The sequence below is a fragment of the Adiantum capillus-veneris genome, chromosome 4 (genome assembly GCF_014529385.1).
Source record: "Adiantum capillus-veneris isolate H3 chromosome 4, ASM1452938v2, whole genome shotgun sequence".
In the NCBI taxonomy this organism is placed as follows: Eukaryota; Viridiplantae; Streptophyta; class Polypodiopsida; order Polypodiales; family Pteridaceae; genus Adiantum; species Adiantum capillus-veneris.
The window spans coordinates 157,429,835-157,453,685 of NC_140934.1; the positions used below are offsets into that span (position 1 = coordinate 157,429,835).

General features: G+C 42.5%; 1 protein-coding gene across 5 annotated transcripts in view; it reads right to left on the minus strand.

The window, feature by feature from the left end:
* Positions 1-21,282, minus strand: part of LOC147460205 (co-chaperone protein p23-2-like) — a 33,041-nt gene extending 11,759 nt beyond the window's left edge. For 2 of the 5 annotated variants that reach the window (XR_015187948.1, XR_015187947.1), the window contains exon 1: positions 20,881-21,036. Coding sequence is in view for 3 of the 5 variants with exons in the window: in XM_086511298.1 (XP_086367424.1) it covers positions 20,881-20,894 (14 nt within the window). In the remaining 2 variants the exon portion in view is untranslated. Of the gene's footprint in view, positions 1-20,880; positions 21,039-21,125 lie in introns of those variants that run through there. The other 3 variants (XM_086511299.1, XM_086511298.1, XM_086511297.1) reach the window with 3 other exon arrangements.
* Between the last annotated feature and the right edge of the window lie 2,569 nt (positions 21,283-23,851).

Below are 23,851 nucleotides of genomic sequence, written 5' to 3' on the forward strand. Positions count from 1 at the left end.
ATTCTCTTGTGTCACTTGGGCCCGATCGGGCGAGGTCTAAGAACTTCTTCTTCGTCGTCTGCTTATTCTTAGGGTTTAGGCCCCTTGGCCGAGATCTGCAAGTTAACTCAGGTCTTCAGCACCTTGACACGTCAGCAATTTGTGACAGCAACGACGGCACAACCAGAACCGGCAGGGACAGTGCTGCAGGCAAAGGGCGTCGCGAAGCTAAGATCTGCAGGGGAATTCCGTCGCAGCAAAGCGCAAGGGAAAAGAGGTTGCCGTGTGCAGGGAAAAACAAGCCATGGCGTGCAAGGAAACGAGGCTGCGACAGAGGTAGGGGCCATAACAAGCTAGATCCGCAGGGGATGCGCAACAAAAGAGGCGAGGCATGGACGCATGATTGCAGGCGGTGTCACACAAGAGCAACGAGGGAGGCAGCGGGGGTAGAAAATGGCAACGAGGGGGCAACAACGCGGAGCAAGAATAGGCCACAAGGGGGCAAGAGCGAGCCATCACAAAAGCTCCTCTCTCTCTCTCTCTCTCTCTCTCTCTCTCTCTCTCTCTCATCTGCCGACTCTCACCTCTCTTGCATCTCACACAGCCATCAGGTTTTTCAATTCCATCTATCACTGCCATCTGCTCCCTATCTTTTACCGTCTCCTTTGTGCCATAGCGTTCAACCATCTTCCTTGCTAGAATTCTTTGCGTTTCGCTCTCATTCTAGTAATCTTCTTCCCCATTTCTATTGATGCATGTACCTTCAAAATTGAGCCCCTATTCTCTCTACATTGCAGCTAGAAATCAGCCCTATATTTCTCTCACATAGGGTACACAAATCAGCCCAAGATCTCTGTTTTAGAGGCATACGCAACCCACACCAAGCTAGTCTGAATAATTAGATCTACCCAAAAAGTGCTTCTTGTTGCTAAATGGACTATTTTCTTATTTCCTTGAGTGATTCTATTTATCGAAATTAGGAAATTTAAATGTGTACACACTTGAATTGTAAAAGTTAGGAACAGTAGATCTATTGGAATTAATAAATGCCATCAAGAACAAACAACTCTGATGCGTCATATGATGGGTGACATTAAGCATGGCGAAGGAGTTGTACCATTAGTTCGATGGAAGAGACCGAGAAGTGGGTATTCTTGATACATCACATGATGGGTGATGGGAGCATCGAATAGGAAATATTCCATTGGTCTCGAAGAAATCCGAACTGAACAACGGAATCCACATAAAGACACATACACTAGAATAAAGATGGATTCTAAGAAGCTTTTTCTAAAAAGCGGAATATTTTTTAAATGTTTTCCGGGAAGGCAGATGCTTTCTCGCGAGGAATTTAGGTCTGCATTGCATCTGTGCATGAGGTTGCATCCAAGGACGTCTAGGAAAGTGTTGTGTAGCATCGGTTTTCAGCTAATTGAGTTCTTATTGATTTTTTAACAGGTTCACATACTTTATCAAGTGATCGGCCGTCCACTTAATAAGTGGGCAGTTTGATAAAAATGAAGCCAAGCTTATAAAAAAAAAGACCAAAGTTGTTACGTACGGTTGAAAACAACGCTCTCTCTCTCTCTCTCTCTCTCTCTCTCTCTCTCTCTCTCTCTCTCTCTCTCTCTCTCTCTCTCTCTCTCTCTCTCTCTCTCTCTCTCTCTCTCTCTCTCTCTCTCTAGCTATTCCAGCGCTATCTACCCTCTACTATTGTTGCAGGATTCCCACCAGCTATTCTTGCCGCAACTTGGAACCTATAAAAGCAGTCCCAGTGTAACGGGAGGGCACCACCTGCCAATCACGAAAGAAAACACTGGCAAGCTTTAAACACTTCAAATAACCATGAAATGAGAGGGAGAGTGCACAACACAGGAGACGGGGAGTGGCGGAGTTCCACCCCAAGAGAGCACTGCCCCAAACCTTGGCGACCCTTTCTGTATTTCTTTATATTCCTTCAAATCGGTACAACAATGGCAACTCATCTTGGCACCTTCACACAGAAGCATGCCGGAGAGGGAGCCTTGGCCACATATTTAAAGGCGCTGGGCCTATCCAAAAGCAGTCCATGAAAAGCATCAACTTTGAAAAGCATCTGGATTCCAAAAGCGTAAAAGCTGAAAGTTCGTACTCTCATCAACAGCAGCAACGAAAATCATGGCAATCCGTACAGTGCCACGTCAACATGTCGGCGCAAATTGCAGGGACGTCTGTACAGGCCTACCACATCATCAACCATTTGCCAATGTGTGTGGGCTGCCTTGTTATATTGTATTTGGGTCACTTGGGCTCATCCGACGGAGTCTCATAGGTGGTAACACTTTATTTTAAGTTGTTGGCCCCAATCAGCGAGGGTCAGTAAGTTGGTGAGAACTCCTTCTTCTTCTATTGCGGCTAGGGTTTGGGCCCCTTGACCGGGATCTGCAAGTCGGCTCAGGTCTTCAGCGGCTTGACACGTCGACAGTTTGTGACATCCCCCCTTCTTGATAGAAGAGTAATCGTCAACAATTACCGCACATCTGCAAAGCAGCTCAAGTTAGCTCCGAGGGTCATTCCGAGGGACATTCCGAGGCACAATCAATTTCAAACTCAGACCGCATTGATCTGTAATGGTGTCTCATTCCATATCAGAGCTCTTGATATTCTTGCGTAGCAAAATTAGCCATCACACCCAGACCACGTTGATCACTAACAGGTGTCTCGATGCACTAAAATTACATACCAATCAATCTCACCCAATTAGGAATATTCAATGGTTGGCACATCACAATGCAACACAAATGCTCACATATGCTATGTTACAAGACACAACGAGCAGCGCCGCTAAGCACTCCCCCAAGACAAACGATCTGCAGTATGAAGCTACTCAACAACTACCTCGTCACTCCCCCAGCAAATGATCTAAAAATGTCCACGTCATGAGCTCAAAGGACCGATACAACCAAACACTCCCCAAACCGCAACCTGCATCGCTTGGAGGTTTCAAACGTACAACGAAACACTCCCCAAACATCCCGACCACGTCGTTCAAAGGTTTTCCAACGTACAACGAGACGCTCCCTAGACATCCCATCTACGTCATTCCGAGGTTTTCAAGCATACAACGAAACGCTCCCCAGACATCCCGTCCGCGTCAGTCCGAGGTTCAGACAATACCAAAGTAGCATTTTTCACTACTACACCCTGGAGTAAATCACCAAACATTGCACCAATATTACAATCAAAGTCAAACAATTCAAATCAGCACCAAGGCAAGTTTAAACAGATACCATCCATTTCAAACACTACTTTCTCAAACAGAGTTCAAAAGTATTTGAAACAACTAGATAATACATTCAGGTTTTTGTTCGAACATCCGAACTTTGAGGACAATTGGCTTGTCTTTCTGCATCAATGTAATGGTACAGTTCCAGATCTAGAGAATAGCATCATTCTTTTCATGCCAAGGCATGCCCAAGAAAGCGTCGCAATTACCTAACTTCATGATGTCGAAATTGGCTTTTCCATGGTATCCTCGTATGGTAACTGGAAGCGCACCAATAAGAGGTACCACCTTCTAGGGTCTGACTGGTCGCTAACTCGGCTTCAATTTCTTCACTCTCTGCATCATAATGAAAGTCCATTTGCTTTAGAAAGTCTCGATGGATGAAGTTATGTTACAAGGCTGTGGCAACCACTAACCTTAGTTGTTGGTTTCTTTCCCTTGATTTTTATTTAATTTTTGGGAACCTCTTTTTGAAGTCACAAATGGCCGCACATTGTGTGGCCGACGGCCGAGAGTTTCTCTCACAGTCAGAAAGGGCAGGTCGCCACAAGATGATCGGGCCAATGGCACTGAAATGCAAGCAATAAAAGGGTGTCTAGGCTCAGTTCAAAGTCATTTAGGCCCCTCGCTACACTTTATAAGTCGCTAGGTACTAGGAATTAACTCAAAAGAGACGTAAGGGACACATGGCGGCTCTAGGTGGAATTGCCAGTCCACCATGAAGAGGAGGCCCAATTTGAGAGTCGAGACTGAATTTTGCTTCATTAACTGAACACAAGTGTGTGTGAGTAGTGGGTGCAAGTGATCACATCTTTAATGAAAAGCTTCCCTTCTCCCTTGTCTTATGTAGCGCGATGATTCCGCTCTCGCGCATCTCTTTCCCCCTTTGGATAGAGAATCGTAATGCCCAGCTCAAGGGTTGTCCACTGTATTTACGGTTGTGTGGGTTCATGCAAAAATAGTTATCTAATTAGTAGTGTGCACATCAGAATAGAACTAGCAGTTCTAGGGCCTCAGGTGTGCCCAAACTTGGGCCAAAGCACCTCAAGGAGACCCTAGCAGAAAATACCATGAAGCCCTAGTGATTGGGAAATTAGATCTTCAATAAGGGGTAGATAGTAGCCTCAAATTTAAGACTCAAAAAATTACGCGCATCAATGGGAGCACAAGAATGAGATGGGGTCCTTAGAATAGTAATCCTGAGACCTGGATTATTTTTAAGGCCTTAGGATAAGTCAGTTAAACTAATTTTAATTATTTGTGCCGCAAACCAAATGGCCGAACAAGTGCGAACAGGTAATGCCGGAGCAGTGCCGGTGCGGCATTGCGCCGAGGAGCAGCTAACGTTTTCATAAGTAGCATCCAAGTGTGTAGTTGTGAGTTAATTTGCACATTTCATTCATAACATAGGAACTTTTAAATGTGAAAGTTGAATGGTTTTTACGTTATTAAGTGTGTCACACTTGGCACACTTACCAATGCAAAGTGACTCTCTCATTCTCTCTCTCACCCTCCCTCATCCTCTAGTGCCCCCTCTTCTTGCTAGCTTTATAAGAGCACCCTCTTCACAAGTTGACAGTGCACCCACCTTCCCTAAAGTGAGCATACTCTACGCACCAGAGCTCTCCATTGAAGCTTGAGAATCAACCTTTGTTGTGTATGTGGAGTTTTGGAGCTCCCATCACCTAAAACAACATTTCTCTTTATCATAGGCTGTTGTGGGGGAAGATTCATCGCAAAAAGTAGAACAAAACTCTCTTTCTCTCACGCCTAGCTGCTGCAAATTCTCTGTTTTCAGCCCCTACCCACCTCTATTAGGGTGAATTTCAGCCAAGTACTCATAGAATCTAGTTCTTCTCTACCTACATTACACGTACATAAAGTTTAGTGCGACTCCATCGCGAAAAAAGGTCTCTATTTCGGTATTGGAATAACCCCTTGCTTCCAGAGTCGAAAAGGTCACCAAAACTGCCAAAACAATCCAAAACGAGCTGTTTTTAGGTCAAAACAAGTGATTTACAGGTTATAACGGGTCAAAACAGCAATACGCAGGTGTACCAAAGTTGTGGGATCACATGTATTGATGTTTGTCGCGACAAATTGAGTCAAAAGCTGAGTACAGGTGCTTGAAATTGCACTTTTCAGCTAAAATTTCAGATTTGGACAGTTTCATGTAAAGAAATTGTGGTCTATCGTATGCAAAGTCTTGTGGTTGCTCGTATTTGCTGAAATGTTCAACCTATTGCATCTCACTTGTATACACACTTGTGGTTGAATTAAAATGGCTTCTTCCTCTTCCGCATCTGACACTAAAAGTTTGATGAAAATCAAACGGTTCGATGGTCAAGGCTTCGACCTCTGGCAAGAACACATGCAAGGTATCCTTTTCTTAAAAGATTGTGAAGATGCATTTGAAGAGAATAAGCCGTCAGGTTTGTCTGACGAAGAGTAGGCCAGGTTGAATAAGAAGGCTATGGCCTACATCAAAATGGCTATCAATGATGACATTTCGACGGACATCAAGCGTTTGGACTCTGCTTATGTAATATGGCAAAAGCTAAAGTCAAATTATGAAAACACCACGCCTTGAACCAGGTGTATTTGATACGAAAGTTGATGAATATGCAGCTTGATGACTCGAAGTCAGCTTCTGAGCATTTGAGTTGTGTTGAGTCAGTTGCAGGACAGTGGGCTTCGGCAATTCGATGATAAGCTGAAAGCTATTTTCTTGCTTATGACATTGCCAGATACTTGGGAGACCTTGGTTGTCTTCTTGAGCAACAGTCCCACCCTCACGTATGACGGTGTGAGAGGGTCTATTCTCAATGAAGAGATTAGACGCAATTCTAGTGGGGAAGGTGGCAGTTCTGCTTACAATGTAAGAGGTAGAAATCAAAAGTGTGATGCGGGCAACAGGACTCAAAATAGAAGTAAGAGCAAGACAAAGAATAAGGATGTCACTTGTTATCAATGTGGCAGAAAGGGTCACAAGAAACCCGATTGTAGGTATTTCAAGAAAGAACAGGAAAGGAAAAAGGAAACGCAAGATAAGAAGAAGAAAGATGAGAAGAAAAAGGAAAAATCAGCAGGTGATTCCTCCAGGGATGCTGAGAATGCAAATGTATCCTCTAGTGTGGTCATTGAGGAGTTTTCAAACGTTGAGAAAATCTTGGTTGCGGCTTCATGCCCCTCAGATGTGGTGATAGCTAATGCAGAATACATGCTTATCTCGAAGAAAGCTTATCTCGAAGAAAGATGTCATTGATACATTGCTCAGTGCTAATGATGGCCTATTCCAGTCATGGATAGTGGATTCTGGTGCTTCATTCCATGTGACTCCATCTTTGGAGTGTTTTGCTACATATATTGCAGACAATTATAGCAAGGTATACCTTGGTGATAATTTTGCTTGCAATATTAAGGGAATTGGTACTATGCGTTTGGCTCTTAACAATGGTCAAGAGCTTGTGTTGAATGATGTCAGGTTTATATCATGCATTAAGAAAAGTTTGTTATCTGTTCCCCAGATAGATGCACATGGTTATACTACCATCTTTGCTGGGGGTTCATGAAAGTTGCTTGAGGCTCTATGCTTGTTACAAAAGGATCTAAAAGAGGTACTTTGTACTATCTTCGATGCAAAGCTTTGCCTGGCAAGTTTCTTGTTGTTGCTGAAGTTGCTTCACATACGGAATTGTGGCATAAGAGACTTGGCCATATGAGCCAAAAGGGTATTGATGTGCTTTCCTCTCTGAAGAGGATTGATGTAAAAGGCAAAAACTTGGATTTTTGTAACGATTGTCTTTATGGAAAGCAAAAAAAATCTTCTTATTGCTCTCGTGTCTCTCGCAACGCTAATCCTCTTTATCTTATTCACTCCGATGTATGCACTATACCTGTTAAGTCTTTCAGTGGTGCATTGTATTTTGTTACATTCATTGATGACTGTACTAGGAAAGGATGGGTGCATTTGTTGAAAAGTAAGAGTGAGACTTTTAATGCTTTTAAGAAGTTTCATGCTTTTGTCACTACGCAAAAGAGTACTAAGCTTAAATATCTCAAATCTGATAATGGAGGAGAGTATGTATCAGTTGAATTTCAACGTTTTTGTGATGAAAATGGGATTAATAGGGACTTGACAGCCCCTTATAATCCGTCTTCTAATGGTGTGGCTGAGAGGTATAATCGTACTTTATGCGAGAGTGCGTTGTATGTTGTCCACCGCTAATCTTTCCCAAGAGTTTTGGGGGGAGGCATTGAAAACTATAGTTCCTATTTGCAATCGCTCTCCTAATAGTACGTTGAAAAATGACATTCCAGAGGAGGTTTGGTCTGGCAAACCTGATCATTTGAAAGTATTTGGATGCGAAGCTTTTGTTCATGTACGCAATGACTTGAGAACAAAGCTTGATATGAAGTCCATTAAAGGAGTCTTCCTAGGTTATGGGGAAGAAGGTGAAATGGGCTATAGAGTGTGATTACCACGGTTTAGAAAGATAATACACAGCCAAGATGTAGTGTTCAATGAGACAAAATTGCTTACGAATGCTACAAAATCTAATGCTGACAAGAAAACAGTCAGATTCCAACCTTCCGTGCCACCCATTGATGTTGAAAAAGAGCCTCATGATGCATTACCGCAACCTGAAATTGATAATCAACCGGTTAACCTTGAGCCAGGATAGGTAGGACATGATTTTGATGCTCCTAATGAGGATGGACAGCCACCTGAATTGGCTGAAAATGATTTTCAGCAGCATGATAGAGCTGAAAATGAGTTGCCTTATGATGTAGAACCGTTGCCTGAGAATGTAGATAATTGGGTACGTAGGTCAACTCGTTTGAGAAGGCAACCGCAGAGATTTAATCCCTCTTTGGATCATGTAATGTTGACAGATGAGGGTAAACCTCTTACACATAAAGAGGCCAAATCATGTGAGTCAAGCAATAAGTGGGAGCTTGCGATGCAAGAGGAAATGAAATCCTTGTATGCAAATGATACTTGGGATCTTGTGTCATTGCCTAAAGGGAGAAAGGCTCTTCCTAACAAATAGGTATACAAGATTAAGATAGTGGATGAAAAACCTAAGTACAAGGCAAGATTGGTTGCAAAAGGATATGCACAGAAAGAAGGAATTGATTTTCAAGAAACCTTTTCTCATGTTGTAAAGCTTACAACTTTACGTATCCTTTTTGCTCTCGTTGCAGTGCTTGATTTGGAATTGAATCAAATGGATGTAAAGACAGCGTTTTTGCATGGTGACATTGAAGAGGACATATATATGAAACAGCCTGAAGGTTTTGTAGTTCCTACACGTGAGGAGCTTGTATGCAAACTGAAAAGGGCTCTGTATGGTTTGAAACGATCATCACAACGGTGGTATAAGAAGTTTGACACTTTTATGCTGTCTCAAGGCTTTAAACGCAGCCATGCAGATCATTGTTTGTATACGAAAAGGGATGAAGATGGTAGTCCCATCATACTTGTTCTCTATGTTGATGACATGCTGCTTGCCGGAAAATATAAAACTAGTCTTGATGCTCTGCAACGTAAGCTAAATTCAGCATTTTCTATGAAGGATTTGGGTGATGCAGAGCATATTTTGGGCATGCGTAGTAAAAGAGATAGAAAGCTGAAATTGCTCTTTTTATCTCAAGAAAGGTACATTGTAAAAGTACTTGACAGATTTAATATCGCTAATGCTAAGTCTCTTGGGGTACCTTTGCCTCCATACACTAAGCTTAGCAAAGCAAGCCCAAAGGATGAGGTGGCATTAAAAGCAATGAAGGGAATCCCTTATGCATCAGCTTGTGGTTCTCTTATGTATGCTATGGTTGCCACTCGTCCCGACATTGCTTATGCAATGGGAGTTGTTAGTCGATACATGTCAAATCCCGGCAAAGCGCATTGGGAAGCTCTCAAATGCATTCTGAGATATTTGAAAGGTACACAATCAAAGTGTATCTGTTATGGCAAAAGTGACTTAAAGTTGCAGGGATATTGTGATGCAGACATGGCAGGTGACATGGATACCAGAAAATCTACCAGTGGATATGTAGAAAATCTACCAGTGGATATGTATTTGCCATTGCTGGTGGTGCAGTCTCTTGGTGTTCTAGGTTACAGAAAAATGTGGCATTGAGTACTACTGAGGCTGAATATATTTCAGGCACAGAGGCTTCAAAAGAAGCCATTTGGTTGGGCAGACTTGCAAAAGAACTTGGCATGCCTGCTCATACATCCGTGTTAGGTTGTGATAGCCAAAATACTGCCTATTTAGCCAAAAATGCCATGTTTCATGCGCGTACCAAACACATAGATGTGCAGTACCACTTCATACGACAGGTATTGGAGGATGATCTAGTCACCTTGACTAAGATCCATAACCTTGCAAATGTTCTCACCAAGAGTCTTGCTAAGGCTCAACATGAGCATTGCATACAGCTAGTGGGAGTTGGTTAACTTAAAGGCGTCATTCATGCCTTTAAGTGGAAGGTTGTTGGGTTAAAAGCCTAAATAACCCCTTTTTGTACATTTTTATACTTTATCCAAGTTCAATACACATTTTTTTAAAGTCACTTATAATAAAAGTGAGAAAACCCAAAACTCACTTATTGAGTTAAAAACATGAGCTCTCTCTCTCTCTCCCTGCTTCGATCCCTAGCGCTTCCTCTCTGCTGCACTCCGGCTCTTGCTTCTTGCCCCAATCCTGCACTACATCGCGACGCGCACCTACCGGTACCTTCTGCTTCGCGCTTAAATGGACCTGCCGATGATGTCGACGACGATGAGGACGACGACGAGACAGGCTGAAATCTGAAAACGCTAAGGGCTGAAATCTGCAAATCTTCTATCTGCTGAATTCTGACTCTATGTCGATGATGATGTCGGTGGCGACGATGTGATGACGACGCGCTGACAACGCAGATGCTCAAATCTGCGTTTTCTGGGCTGAAACTGTCAACCTTGCGAAATCTGACCGTGCGTCGAGTATCTACCGCGAGAAGGTGAGATCTGCGAGGTTCGGGACTTGATCTGCGATTACTAAAGGCTGAAAACTGAAAAAAGGCTGGAGGTTCTTGATGTTCCGTCGCGATGAATCTGCAAAACGTTGAGGCTGATCTGCAAATCAAAAAAGCTAGGGCTGAAAATGGTTCTGCTGTCGCCGGATGGCCTGCAACTGCCAAACGCTAGGTCTCTTGTTGAGTCTTCTGTCGCCAGGGATCTACAAGAGCAAAAACGCTGGCTGATCTGGTCCAAAAACGCTAGGTGGTTGCTGTGAAGCAAAAACGCTAGGGCTTGGGGTTCTGCTATCCAAAAACGCTAGGTGGTTGTGGTGGAGCAAAAACGCTAGGACTTGGGGTTCTGTTGAGAAGTTGCCTATTGAGCGAGTGCTCCTGCTGCCTCTTCTGCCAATTAGTGCTAGCCTAGGTTTGCTTATATACAAACTTACTCAATTTGCCCTACCTACTTTCCAACAAAAGTCACTTAAAAATAATAAGTGACAAATGTCAAAAATAGGAAAATAGGCTAAATGCACTCGAAAATTCCCTTGAAGGATTCTGATGGATTCTGATGGGAATGCTTATGATCATGCTATGTGCAACCAGAGGATATGCATCTAAATTAAGTGTCTGGACATGCACGGTCTGCGAACAGACTCACAAAAGTGCCAGATCACTGCTAAATCTAGACTAACTGGACTGACTGAACCCTTGTCGTGTTGTAGCTTGTCCACGAACACATAGAGGGTTGGATGTGTCACGTGACACCTTATCTTCACAACTTGAATAACTCATATCCACTCATGGAAATTGTCTTTCAGTTTTCAAAACTCCAAAAAACACTTCTCCATCAACACAAACACGCTCTTGACTATCGCTTGAATGATAATCCTCATCAAGATACATCAAAAACTGATTCATCACGTCATCCTCATCATTACCACACACTATGTTTTTATCTATCTTCATCTCTTTCTCTTCATTACACTGAAATCTGATATCTCCCTAAATTTCATCCTCTTCAAGATTGATGTCCATATGGGTTTGTATGGGATATTGGTGGCTTCTGTTGCTCACCCCCACTTGGATTCCCTTCTTGTCCATCACCACTTCTTCTTTTGAGTAGCTCGTCTTCTCTTCCTGCAAAGAGGTGAGTCTCTTTGATGTGAGGTTTGGGGGTAGCTGACAATCCTCTTAACTCCTTTGGCTCATGAGTTGCTCTTGGCTTCCTCCTCCTCCATCATCGTTTGGACTTCATCTCCCTTGCATTGAATAACATCTCCTTCTTAAATCAGCTTCTTCTCTTCAGTAATCTGAGCATCTACAACTTTGTCCATAGGGCAGCCCATGTTTTGTTTTAAAGCTTCTCTCTCTCTCTCTCTCTCTCTCTCTCTCTCTCTCTCTCTCTCTCTCTCTCTCTCTCAAGTTGGAAAATGCCCAAAAAGTGCCAAGTGGCACTCGTACATTAATTCCCCGCTTTGGACCTTCTGGTCTAAAAATATCTCAATCGGTTGCTCAGTTGACTTAGCGGCAGAGTAATGAAATGTTCTTGTCATTCTGGAGCTAATGACGCGAACTAATTTCATGGCCCAAATTAGCAGTTCCCTAAATTTTAAGAGATGCTTCCATTGGACTCTCACTGGTCATCTGACCATCTTTACCATTGGGACCACATCCAAAAATGCAATGTAGCCTAGTTCTCGGGTTATTTTCTATGGGTGATCCCACCTTGTCACTGTGCCTCTGTGAAGTTAATTTCCTAATATCCACCAACATATTAAGTGCGACGAGGGGACCTAGATGACTTTGAACTGAGCCTAGACACCCTTTTACTACTGGAATTCCAATGTCGACCAACTTCATGTCTGCGGGTGAGACTACCTTTTCACACTGGCCATACAATGTTTCGGACATTTGCAACTTCAAAAAGAAGACCCAAAAATTAAACAAAAATCATCGAAAAGAAACCAATAACTCGAGTTAGCAATTGCCACGTCCTCGTGACACCCCCACAGATACGCGCAGTTCCATCGCGAAGAATCACGAAAACAAAGAGTTTTCTTGCGCAAAACTCGTCTGATTTACAGGGAAACTGTCTCATTTCGTGCGGGTGCCTCTGAGACGCATAGACGTGTTTGCTCCACCCAAAATAGAAACTTACAGCCTGTTGTGTTTTTCAGCAAGTTTAGGGTTTCGCACCTAAACTGCAGGACATTGCCGAGGGAGCCTCGGAAAGCCGTTGGATGCTTAAACAGGGCTTTGGGCACATGACAGTGACAAAACATGGAATTACAACAGCTGAAATTGACATGCAGCTCATTGGAAAGCTTCCCAGCCGCAAGAGAAAGTGTCCTTGACGAGTACTTTTGACCTACCGCGATTTTTGCATCATTATGCTGGCAAAATTGGGTCAAAAACCAGCAATTACAGCCATGGACAGGTTTGGACAGCTTGGTGAGGGTTAGGTGAAAGCGTTCAAATCGTTTATATGCCAAGGGAGCCTCGAGAAAGCATTGGGTGCTTGTACAGGACAATTTAGAGACATTTCCAGTGAGGAATCTCGTGTAATTCAACGGGCAAGTGACCCTACTGGTGCGAGAGCTCGAGAGCTATCCACAGAAGTGATCGTGATCGACACGCGAATCAAAGCGCAAAACAAAGAATTCAGTGTGCTGTAATTTCTTGGCAGGTTTTCTAAAGTGCTCTAAAGTGCATGGAAAGTCATTGTTTACTTGGGATTTTGTCATGCTGCCGAAATCGGGTTAGAGTAGGGGAATTTCAGCTCGATAAAAGTGGGATAGCTTATACAAGTTTAACGTTTTCCTCAAGTTGAATAAGAATGAAGAAATATCGAAAGGGGCGCCAGTCTTTGGGGCCTACAGAGTGTCACTGTCTGCTAGGGAGCGCTCTAGCTGCCACGCGGTGGTTCGTTTTGAAGTGAAATTCCCAATCACAAGTTTATGCGTGAAGTTCCTCTGTGTCGTAAAGTTTAAAAGTATAAAGATCGGGTGAGAGCTAAAGTTTACCGCCCTACGGGCCTGTTTCAAATATGCTTTGTAGCACCACTGTCAAAATACCACACATGTGAATCTGCAGCAACTGGCATGCATGCATCATGGACAAAAGGTTCATAAGTGCATTCTGCACTAAAAGCCCATTCTGCACTCTCCCCTTTCAGAGAAGACTCAACAATAGTTGCATTTGTAGTGGAACCAGCCTCTTTCTTCTTAGCCTCTTTGGCCTTCAACTTAGGACACTCCTTGATCAAGTGATCATTAGCTTTATAATAATGACAATGCATCTTCTTTTTGCCCTTTTCACAAGAATTCCCTGACGAATTGCTACCAACAGAAACATTAGGAACAAGTGATTCACCACTCGTAGAAGAACCATGAGAAGTCGCTACATTGCTGTTACCACCTTTTCTTTCAACAGCAATAAAGGCTTATTCAACTGCACATTATCTAGTCCTGTTTTTCTGGAAAGTGACTCTTGCAACAGCAATGTGCATAATGCATCAAACTTAACAACTTCTAGATTTCCTAGGGCCATAAGTCTCCCAGTACTAGCAAAAGTATGGTAAGAATCTGGCAAAGCATCAAGAACAGTCTGCACAAGGGAACTGTCAGAAATGACTTCGCCTGCAGAAATAAGTTGCTTATTGATATCCTTGACACCAACAAGGAAAGTGTCCATATCATCTTCCTCATGCATAATCTTCGACTCCAGCTCTTCATGCAGCAATGCAATTTTTGCCTCATTGCGACTTACATAAAGAACAATCAGAATATCCCAAGCCTGTTTTGCAAATTTCGTTTAACGACTGTGAGGAGTAATAGTGCGCTTCACAGACAATGCAATCAATGTATGAGACTGTGCATCTTTTACATCCCAACGAGCTTGCTCGGCCTTAGGCAAAACAACTCTAGCAGCTGCAATCCTGCCACCAAAACCTGCAACATCCTCAACATCACCTATATCCTCAGAACCACCTTTCACACAAGGACATGTTACATCATATAAGCCCCCATAAGATAATTGTCCCCATCCAATCTATCCTCAACAGCAAACATCTTGAACACATTTGTACATTTGTGTTGTTGTCAACCATGGCAAATGTTGCACGTAATGTGAAAACTGCTCGAAAAGAGGAGAAACGAAGAACACGTGCTATATAGCACAAACCGTAGAAGATTGTAAGGGACCTGTTATGCAAAAAACGACACTGACAAAAATTCTACACAAAATGAACAAATTGCCTGCACAGTACTACCTGTAGTGGAAACAGAGGCCGAAATGAGCCTAAAACGAAAATATGAGCAGACCCAACTCTACGAACTATCTCGAGGTATTTGTCGGCCTGCTGACGTTGGCCAAAGCTCACAGAAATTGGAGAAAGTGAGCAAGCATGTGCTGGAGTTGTTGGCGACTAAGCAAAGGAGGACATAACCTGCTCTGATACCAATTGTTGGAATTAGGGTTGCAAGAAAACACGCACAGCTTGGAGAAGACGAAGGAAGCTCGACACACAATAGAGAGTGTATTACTTAGTGTACAGTGGAAAGATAGATAGCTCTAGAGTGATGGACGTATATACAATGCACGAGGGAAAAAACCTCCTAGTAAGGGAAAAAATGCCCCGGCGATCCTAGGTGTGTTCTATCACAAGACGGGCACCACGTGCCAATAGAAAAGAACAGATTGAACAGATTTTTAGCACTTCAATAACAACCGAACTAAAAGAGAGAGCGTCACACGAGACGGGGAGTGACGAAGTTCCACCCCAAGAGAGCACTGGCCCCAAACGCTGACGCCCCTTTCGGTATTTCTTTAATATTGCTGATTCGCAAAGTACAATAGCAATGGAGCACCTCCTCTGCAATCTGCACACTGAAGACTGCCAGAGAGGGCCCCCAAGGCTCATATGTAAAGGCCCAAAGCCTAAAAGCATCAAGTATGAAAAGCTGACCCTAAGAAAACACTTTCCTAAAATTTTGAGATTTTCCGAAAAAATCTGTCGCGAATCGCGGAACGTCCATACAGGTGCCACATCATCATATTTTGTTGTGCAAAGTCTTTTGAGTGTGCTTTATTTTTTATGCCTTTATGTCACTTGGGTCCCATCGGATGGGGTCTCGTAAGTTGGTGGAAGTCTTCTTTAAAAATAGGCCACTCGTCAAGACTTTGTGAGTCTGTAAAACTTCTTCTGCTGCTGTTGCTTCTTAGGGTTTTGGTCCCTTGGCCGAGATCTGAAGGTTGGCTCCATTCTTCGGTGGATTGACATGTCAACAGTTTGTGACATGTTGACACACATCACTACCACATGTATATGGTAACAACTTTTGCATTGGAAAGATATTTCTTTTGGCCAAGCCTTAGAGCAAACATCGACCAATATGTCAGGGAATGTTTGGGTTGCCATAAAATCAAGTACGATCGGCATAAGACGCCCCGGTTACTCCAACCTTTATCTGTGTCTGATCAACCTTGGGAGAGCATTGCCATGGATTTTATTATGGATCTCCCAAAGACTCATACCGGAAATGATGCGATCTGGACCATCGTGGGCAGATTTAGCAAGTAAGCTCACTTTATTCTAGTCAGGACAACGATCAAAGCTGATCATATGGCTAGAACTTTTCTAGAACAGATTTTCAAGCATCATGGGATGCGCAAGTCTATTGTGAGTGATCGAAATCCTTGCATGACAGGAAATTTTTGGCATGCCTCATTTGATAACCTTTGCACGAAGTTGAATTTTTCTTTTGCATACCATCTCGAAACGCATGGGTAGAGTCAGATCGCCAATTCCATAATATTATATATGTTGAAATCCTATGTGTCTAAGAGACAATCTGGCTAGGAAAAGTATTTGCCCCTTGTTGAGTACCCGTATAACAATACCGTACATTCGTCTACGAGGAAGGCACCCTTTGAGATTCTTTATGATAAGCCTTTGCTTCCACCTATCCTTTTAACTAATGATAAGGTATTTGCAACGGATAAGTTTATTTGGGAAATGGACACTCCATATCGGCAAGTTAAGAGAGCAATATTACGCCCTCATGAAAAACATAAGAAAGTTGCGGACAAGCACAAAGGGAATTTGGAGTTAACACTCGCTCAATTGGTCCTACTCAAGTCTGAGAAGGTAAGACTAAAGAAACAAGCAACTCATAAAGGAAAAGTGGTAAACTTTCAAATCATTATTATAGGCCGTTCAAGATAATTGACCAAGTGAATGATGTGACATTCCGATTAGAGTTATTGTTGAATTGAAAGATGTTTACTCTGGCCATGTGTGGAACCTCAAAATTGAAAGATCCATAATGCTTTCCATGTTAGTTTACTCCGTCCATATGTGGAATGCCTCAAAGTCAGCCTATTGTTGAGTAACCTCCTAAGGTTAAGGAAACAGAAAAAATACTCTATCTTGTGCAGAACATTCATCATCAAGAGCTGCCACTAAAGTCAAATCTAAACGCTCACTGGATGACGCAGTAGGAATTAGAATCTTATCTTGAGATTGGAACGATATGCACAAGCACTGCAGTTGAGGAAAAACTATTTAGAAGCTAGAGGGATGTAGCTAAATGGACTATTTTGTTATTTTTCTCAGTAATTTCTATTTATTAAAATTAGGATATTTAAATGTGTACACTTGAATTGTAAAAGTTAGGAACAATAGATCTACTGGAATTAATAATAAAAGCCATCAGGAACGGATAACTTTGATGTGTCAACATCGTGAAGGAGTTGTACTGTTTGTTTGGTGGTAGAGACCGGGAAGTGGGTATTCCCGATGCGTCACATGGTGGGTAATGAGAGCGTCGAATAAGGAATATTCCATTGATCTGAGAGGAAGTCCGAACTAAACAAAGCAATACGTGTAAAGACCCAGACAAAAGAATAAAAATGGATTGTGAGAAGCTTTTTCTAAAAAACGAAATATTTTTAAGTGTTTCAAGAAGACAGATGCTTTCTCGCGAGAAATTTGGGTCTGCGTTGCATCTTTGCATGAGGTTGCATCCAGGGACGCCTAAGAAAGTATTATGTAGCATCGGTTTTCAGCTCATTGAGTTCTTATTTTTAACACGTTCATATATTTTATCAAGTGATCGGCCATCTATTTAATAAGTTGGCAGCTTAATAAAAATAAAGCCAAGCTTATAAAAAAAAAGACCAGCATTGTTAAGTACGGCTAAAAACAGCACGCACTATCTCCTCTCTTTAGAAGTTTCCGCCAGCTCTCTCTCTCTCTCTCTCTCTCTCTCTCTCTCTCTCTCTCTCTCTCTCTCTCTCTCTCTCTCTCTCTCTCTCTCTCTCTCTCTCTCTCTCTCTCTCTCTCTCTCTCTCTCTTCCATCGCTATCTACCCTCTGTTATTGTTACAGGATTCCAACCAGCTATCCTGTCACAAATTGCTGACGTGTAAAGCCACTGAAGAACGGAGCTAACCTTCAGATCCCCGCCGAGGGGCTTGAACCTTAGAAAGAAGTAGCAAAAGAAGTAAAAGTTCCAACAACTTTTGGGACCCCGTTCAATGGGGCCCAAAGGACATAAAGGCATTAAAATAAAGCTAGACCCACTCACACACCCAAACAAAAGAATAGCGTAAAAATTGATCACGTGACAACCAATACGGATCCCAGATTTCGCGTTGATTGATGATGTGGCAACTTGTACGGATTTTCGCTTTTTCCGTTGACTTGCTAACGTGGCAACCTATACGGATTTCCGTTATTTACGATGGCAGCTTTTAAGCACCTACTATTGGACCATATGCTTTTGAGTTCATTGCTTTTCATGTAACTGCTTTTGAAGCCATGGGCCTTTAAATATGTGCAGAGGGCTCATTCTCTGACATGCTTCAGTACGAAGGTGCAAGGATTGGAGTACTGGCATTGTACTCACTTGAATCAATAAAAAGAAATATCGAAAGGGACGCCAAGGTTTGGGGCCAATACTCTCTGGGGTGGAATTCCGCCACTCCGTGTCGCGTGTACTCTCTCTCTTTCAGTTCAATTGTTATTGAAGTGCTAAAGTTTGTTCAATCTGTTCTTTTCTATTGGCACGTGCCCGTCTTGTGACAATTACTACCACAACCTAGAACCTATAAATGCAATCCAACGTTTGCTCTCTTCTCAATTCTACCAACGCTAGCACAAAGACTCCACACCGCCACGAATCTGCGAGTGATTGCAAGAAGCCATCGTGCGAAAGTTGGTTTTCCGCATTTGAGAGCGACAGAGAAACATTGTAAATACGCTATACGAGTCGTCTTTTCGTGTTTGTGCTTTTCTCAGACGGAGAAGGAGCAAGAACCTTGGCCTATGCTCGAAGATTCCGAAAACGAGATTTAGAACGGTGTGTGGAGTTTCATACTCCGGATGAAGACAATTGAAAGCTCGCCTGTCTCAATATCCCGCATGAAATGGAATCGACCATCCAATTCAAGATTAAGAACGGAGGGGTTTTTCCAGTTCTTGTGTTCGTAAACAAGTTCTCCCTTGTAAGGAAGGAACCAACCCATCTTCTAGTCCCCAATTCTGTGTCGATCTTTTCCCTCGTCTCTTTTGATTAAGAGTTTATTTATTTCCAGCTTGTTGATTATTTGTGTGCGCTCTCGTTTGTGATACTTCTTTCCGAAAAGACGTCGTGACAATAATCTGCAATAAGAGTCAAACAAGTTTTCGTGTTTGTGCTATACGAGTCGTCATTTCGTATTTGTGCTTTTCTCAGACGGAGAAGGAGCAAGAACCTTGGCCTATGCTCGAAGATTCCGAAAACGAGATTTAGAACAGTGTGTGGAGTTTCATACTCCGGATGAAGACAAAATTGAAAGCTCGCCTCTCTCAATATCCCGCATGGAATGGAATCGACCATCCAATTCAAGATTAAGAACGGAGGGGTTTTTCCACTTCTTGTGTTCGTAAACAAGTTCTCCCTTGTAAGGAAGGAACCAACCCATCTTCTAGTCCCCAATACTGTGTCGATCTTTTCCCTCGTCTCTTTTGATTGAGAGTTTATTTATTTCTAGCTTGTTGATTATTCGTGTGCGCTCTCGTTTGTGATACTTCTTTCCGAAAAGACGTCGTGACAATAATCTGCCATAAGAGTCAAACAAGTTTTCGTGTTCATGCTATACAAGTCGTCATTTCGTATTTGTGCTTTTCTCAGACGGAGAAGGAGCAAGGACCTTGGCCTATGCTCGAAGATTCCGAAAACAAGATTTAGAACGGTGTGTGGAGTTTCATACTCCGGATGAAGACAAAATTGAAAGCTCGCCTCTCTCAATATCCCGCATGGAATGGAATCGACCATCCAATTCAAGATTAAGAACGGAGGGATTTTTCCAGTTCTTGTGTTCGTAAACAAGTTCTCCCTTGTAAGGAAGGAACCAACCCATCTTCTAGTCCCCAATACTGTGTCAATCTTTTCCCTCGTCTCTTTTGATTGAGAGTTTATTTATTTCCACCTTGTTGATTATTCGTGTGCCCTCTCGTTTGTGATACTTCTTTTCGAAAAGACGTCGTGACAATAATCTGCCATAAGAATCAAACAAGTTTTCATACTTCATCTGCACTGAGTATAGCTGCAAAAATGTGTCTGATAAGACATGCGCATGGTAGCTCCATTGCGCTCACCGATTCGAGCTATACATGACCAAGAATATGCGTGCTATTAGTCAATCCTACTAACTAATAGAGTCGGCTACCAAGCGTGCAAAATAAATTGAACAATGAATCATGCAAAGTGGGCAATGGATTTTAACTAAACTAATGGACCTAACGAAATGTTTGGACATGCGAGGAATGCAAATAGATTCACAAAATTACTAGCCCAGAGTCCCATAGGCTTGCCTAGTACAGGTTGGCTCTTAGTCATAGTCATGTGGCACATCAAAACCAATATGCAGCAACACAAACACAATAGACACTAGTATTAACATTCAAAGCTACAAAAACAAAAACATATTGCCTCTTCATAAGGCATCAAACTTCTTATTAGTGCTTAAACTTTTGAAAACGACACCATGGTAGTACCATTTGGCTACTGAGATGAGTAAAAGCTCTATCCAACTTCACACATAATTACGATGAAGAATAATTATGGATTGATGCCTTGTTCGACACCCACTACCGAATTTAACAGATCAATAGAGACATGCTAGAATTTAGTCACATGAAGGTATTGATGGTTTTGGATAACTTTCATGAGTTTCTTACTAAAGCGCCATGACTTTAACATCTAAATCTATACGTTTCTATTGTGTGTGTGGGTGGCATTACGCATGAGACATCAAATTACATAAATAAGGTTTAGTCCCATGTGAGCTGTTTTGAGATGGCATTGGCAGCTCCCATGCATCAGGTAGCTGTTTTCTTAACTCTAAGTTAGACTAACTCCATGCAAACCAGCTATAACTACCAGTACTAATCACACTTGTTTAATTGGTCTCCAAACTTTTTGACCCTGACCCAATGTTCAACCCTAGAAATCCCCAGAAGTCTCTACTTGAAGTCCGTAGACTTCAAAAGTCAACCAAGTGACAAAGCCCGAGGTAAAAACATAACAATACTATGCAAATCAAATTGGCTCCTTCACATGCTGCGCTTAATCTTCCCCTTACCATTGATCAGACATGCATGTTCAAAAAGGAGACTTTCCGATCCACTGCCTTCCATTCTTCAAAACACCACAGCTTTGCTAGACCTGTAAGGTGGGTTCCTAAGCCTAAGCCTATGGTATGGCAGCCAAATGAAAGGCAACGTACCGACGTACTCTCTCTCTCTCTCTCTCTCTCTCTCTCTCTCTCTCTAATCACGAGTGCCCTCATGCATCGCAATGCAATTTGCAAGAACCGGTTATACATACCTCATATTGAGGACGTGAGCAAGACGACAAGACAAGCGGCAGCGTGCTTTGAAGTTAGGGTTTTGTATTCGAGATACGTATTTATATGAGAACCCTCATATTTTGCCGGAAATCGCTCTTCAAACTAGGATGACAACATACCTAGTGTTAATAGACACACATTGTGAAGATGAGGCACTAGAGTGCAGTAGAAAACATTAGTGAGAGAGAAGATTGGCAAAAAACACTCTAATTTCGGCCAAACTCAATTTGAAATTGGAAGAAAGACATATGAATGTGGCAACATTTGGAACATCAGGTAGTAGAAGTCAACATACAGTAGTAGCTAGAGTGAAGATTGTTCAAATTACAATATATTCAAAATTAAATGCATTCCAAAACTAAGTCCAGTTGAAGTTATCAAAATGTATATGAATGAGACCACATTAAACTCGAACATGGAAGACAAGACAAAGAAGACATTATCAGGATTTCAAAGATTTCAGATTTTTCATGTTTCTTTTAGGTATGTATATTTTGTGCAATGTGGCAGGTGAGCTTGCAAGATGTTGTATCCTGTGGAAATTGTGGTATTATACTTACAAATTAATGATTTGTCTATTATTCTTGCTACATGTAATGCTCACAAGTGACGAGTGGCGCAAAAAATGAAGTTTTCAGCAAAAGGTTTGAAGCAGAGCACATCATTACGCATCTTGGAAGAAGGGTTTTGAGTGTTCTCCCTCTTTCTTCTATCGTAGTTGTTAGTGACGCCTATATACTTGCGTCCATTCCTGCTACATGTGATGGAATATACAATGTATCTGTTATTCAATGCCTCTTGATGCCTGCATTGTCCTGTTTGAGTAGCAGTACATGATTCTTGTTGTCATGTTTTAAATGGCAAGAGTCATGATAAAAACGAAAAAAAAGGAGAGAACATTACAAGAAAGAATATATGCAGGTAAATTTGATTAACTCAAAAGAAGCTCGCCTATAGGCTAGGCCTGGTTGTTAATGTAGGCATGTGGGTCAAACTGTTTGAATCACAATGCGTAAAGTTCTTTGTCGTGCTGCCATGTGACCTTTTGTGCTGTGATAGATGCCATGTATTCTTTGCACTCTTTCTTGAACTTGACCAAAATCTTCTACGGGTTCAATATCATAGGCGTACTGTAGCATTTCTAAAATGTACGGTCTAACGTTTGTCTTTGTCTGCAAAAGGCGATTTGCATCCTCTATAGTCATGTGGTCCTCGGAGACATCAATATATATGCCTAGCTTTATGATGATCTCTTTGGGTAAGACAACTCCCAAGAACAGAAAAAGAAAATGACCGTTGGCTTTCTGAATATTCATCTTCTTCATCACATGCGGGCTGGAGAGAGAGAGAGAGAGAGCAATATTAGCATATTACATGTTGGATGTTGTTGCTGCTCGTTGCACGTTGCTTACGACGACGTCCACTACTCGGTGTTGTGTTGATGATCGGTGTTGTGTTGCTCAGTGTTGCAGGTTTGTTGCTCATCGTTTGTTGCTATCATAGGATGATTGCAACAATCGTTTGCTTCTTATTATTGCTTACTATACGCAACTCGTCAAGCAAGGACATAAATTTGCACTGATAAAGCAGTGTTGCGGTACCGTCGGATGATTGCAGCAATCCAACGCTAGATAATTGCAGTATGTGGATGACGCTGGGCCTTATTTGAAAATTTTGGCCAAGTCAATTATTAAGTGTTTCCCCTTGCAGCAAATCACTCGGGGAGAGTTGTGAACGTCTCACAAGAGTTGCCATGGTTCTTGAACAAGCATGCTAATATGTCAAGAAGCTAAAACCATGTGACTACTGGAAAGTAGCTTGAAGTTGAAAGAGTAGGAGCTCGTCAATCAGAAAGAATTCGAGTGCCATTGTTTGCTTTGACATTCAAGAGCACGTCAATTTGGGTATGAAATATGAGTCATCTGCCAACTGGCTATACATAGTTCTGTAAGGACATGGGTCCTATGGGCAAGGCCACCGCACGGCCGGACAGTGTGTACGCTAGGGGGAGGCTATAAGATAGCACGGTTGGGTGGAGACTAGCACGCGCATTACCACCGCCCTTTCACTGGTATTCGAGCTATTTTTGGAAGGAGGCTAGAAGCGGCTTTGCATGTGTGTGCGACGTCGTGCTTCTCCGCCACGTTCCGCAGTGCAGCAAAAAGAATACAGGCACAGTTTTCTGTGCGACACATGGACAGACAGCGACAACCGACCGCGCCCGCCCCAACTACGCCCGACCAAGGCGGGCGACCAAGGCAAACTCGACCGGCAACTCGACGGCACCGAGGCTCCGAAGGCTTCCATTGGCGTTGTTGGTTGCGCGCGTAGGAAGGCCCGCTTAACCCTTGCATGAAGGAGGGTTGAAGCCACCCCATGAGAGTAAGAGGCCAACACTTTACCATCAAGCTATTGGCCCTTGTTGTGTATAACAAGGAAAGATAGTCTAGAAGGAAAGGGAAAGCTTCAAACTTCAAGGAAGTAGCTTTACCCTTCCTTTTCACTTTTTGGAGGAAGACAAGTTTTCCTCCAAAAATTCTTTTTTCGTCAAGGAGGTAGCTTCAAAGTGAAGAAAAGTCTTCACAAAAACGACGAGTTTTTGTGAAGAATCATCAACGGTGTTCTTACAAGAACGACAAGTGAAGCGCTCAACTTCCCGCAAGGCGAGGTTCGCATGCAACGCAAATCGCGGAGCATACAAAAC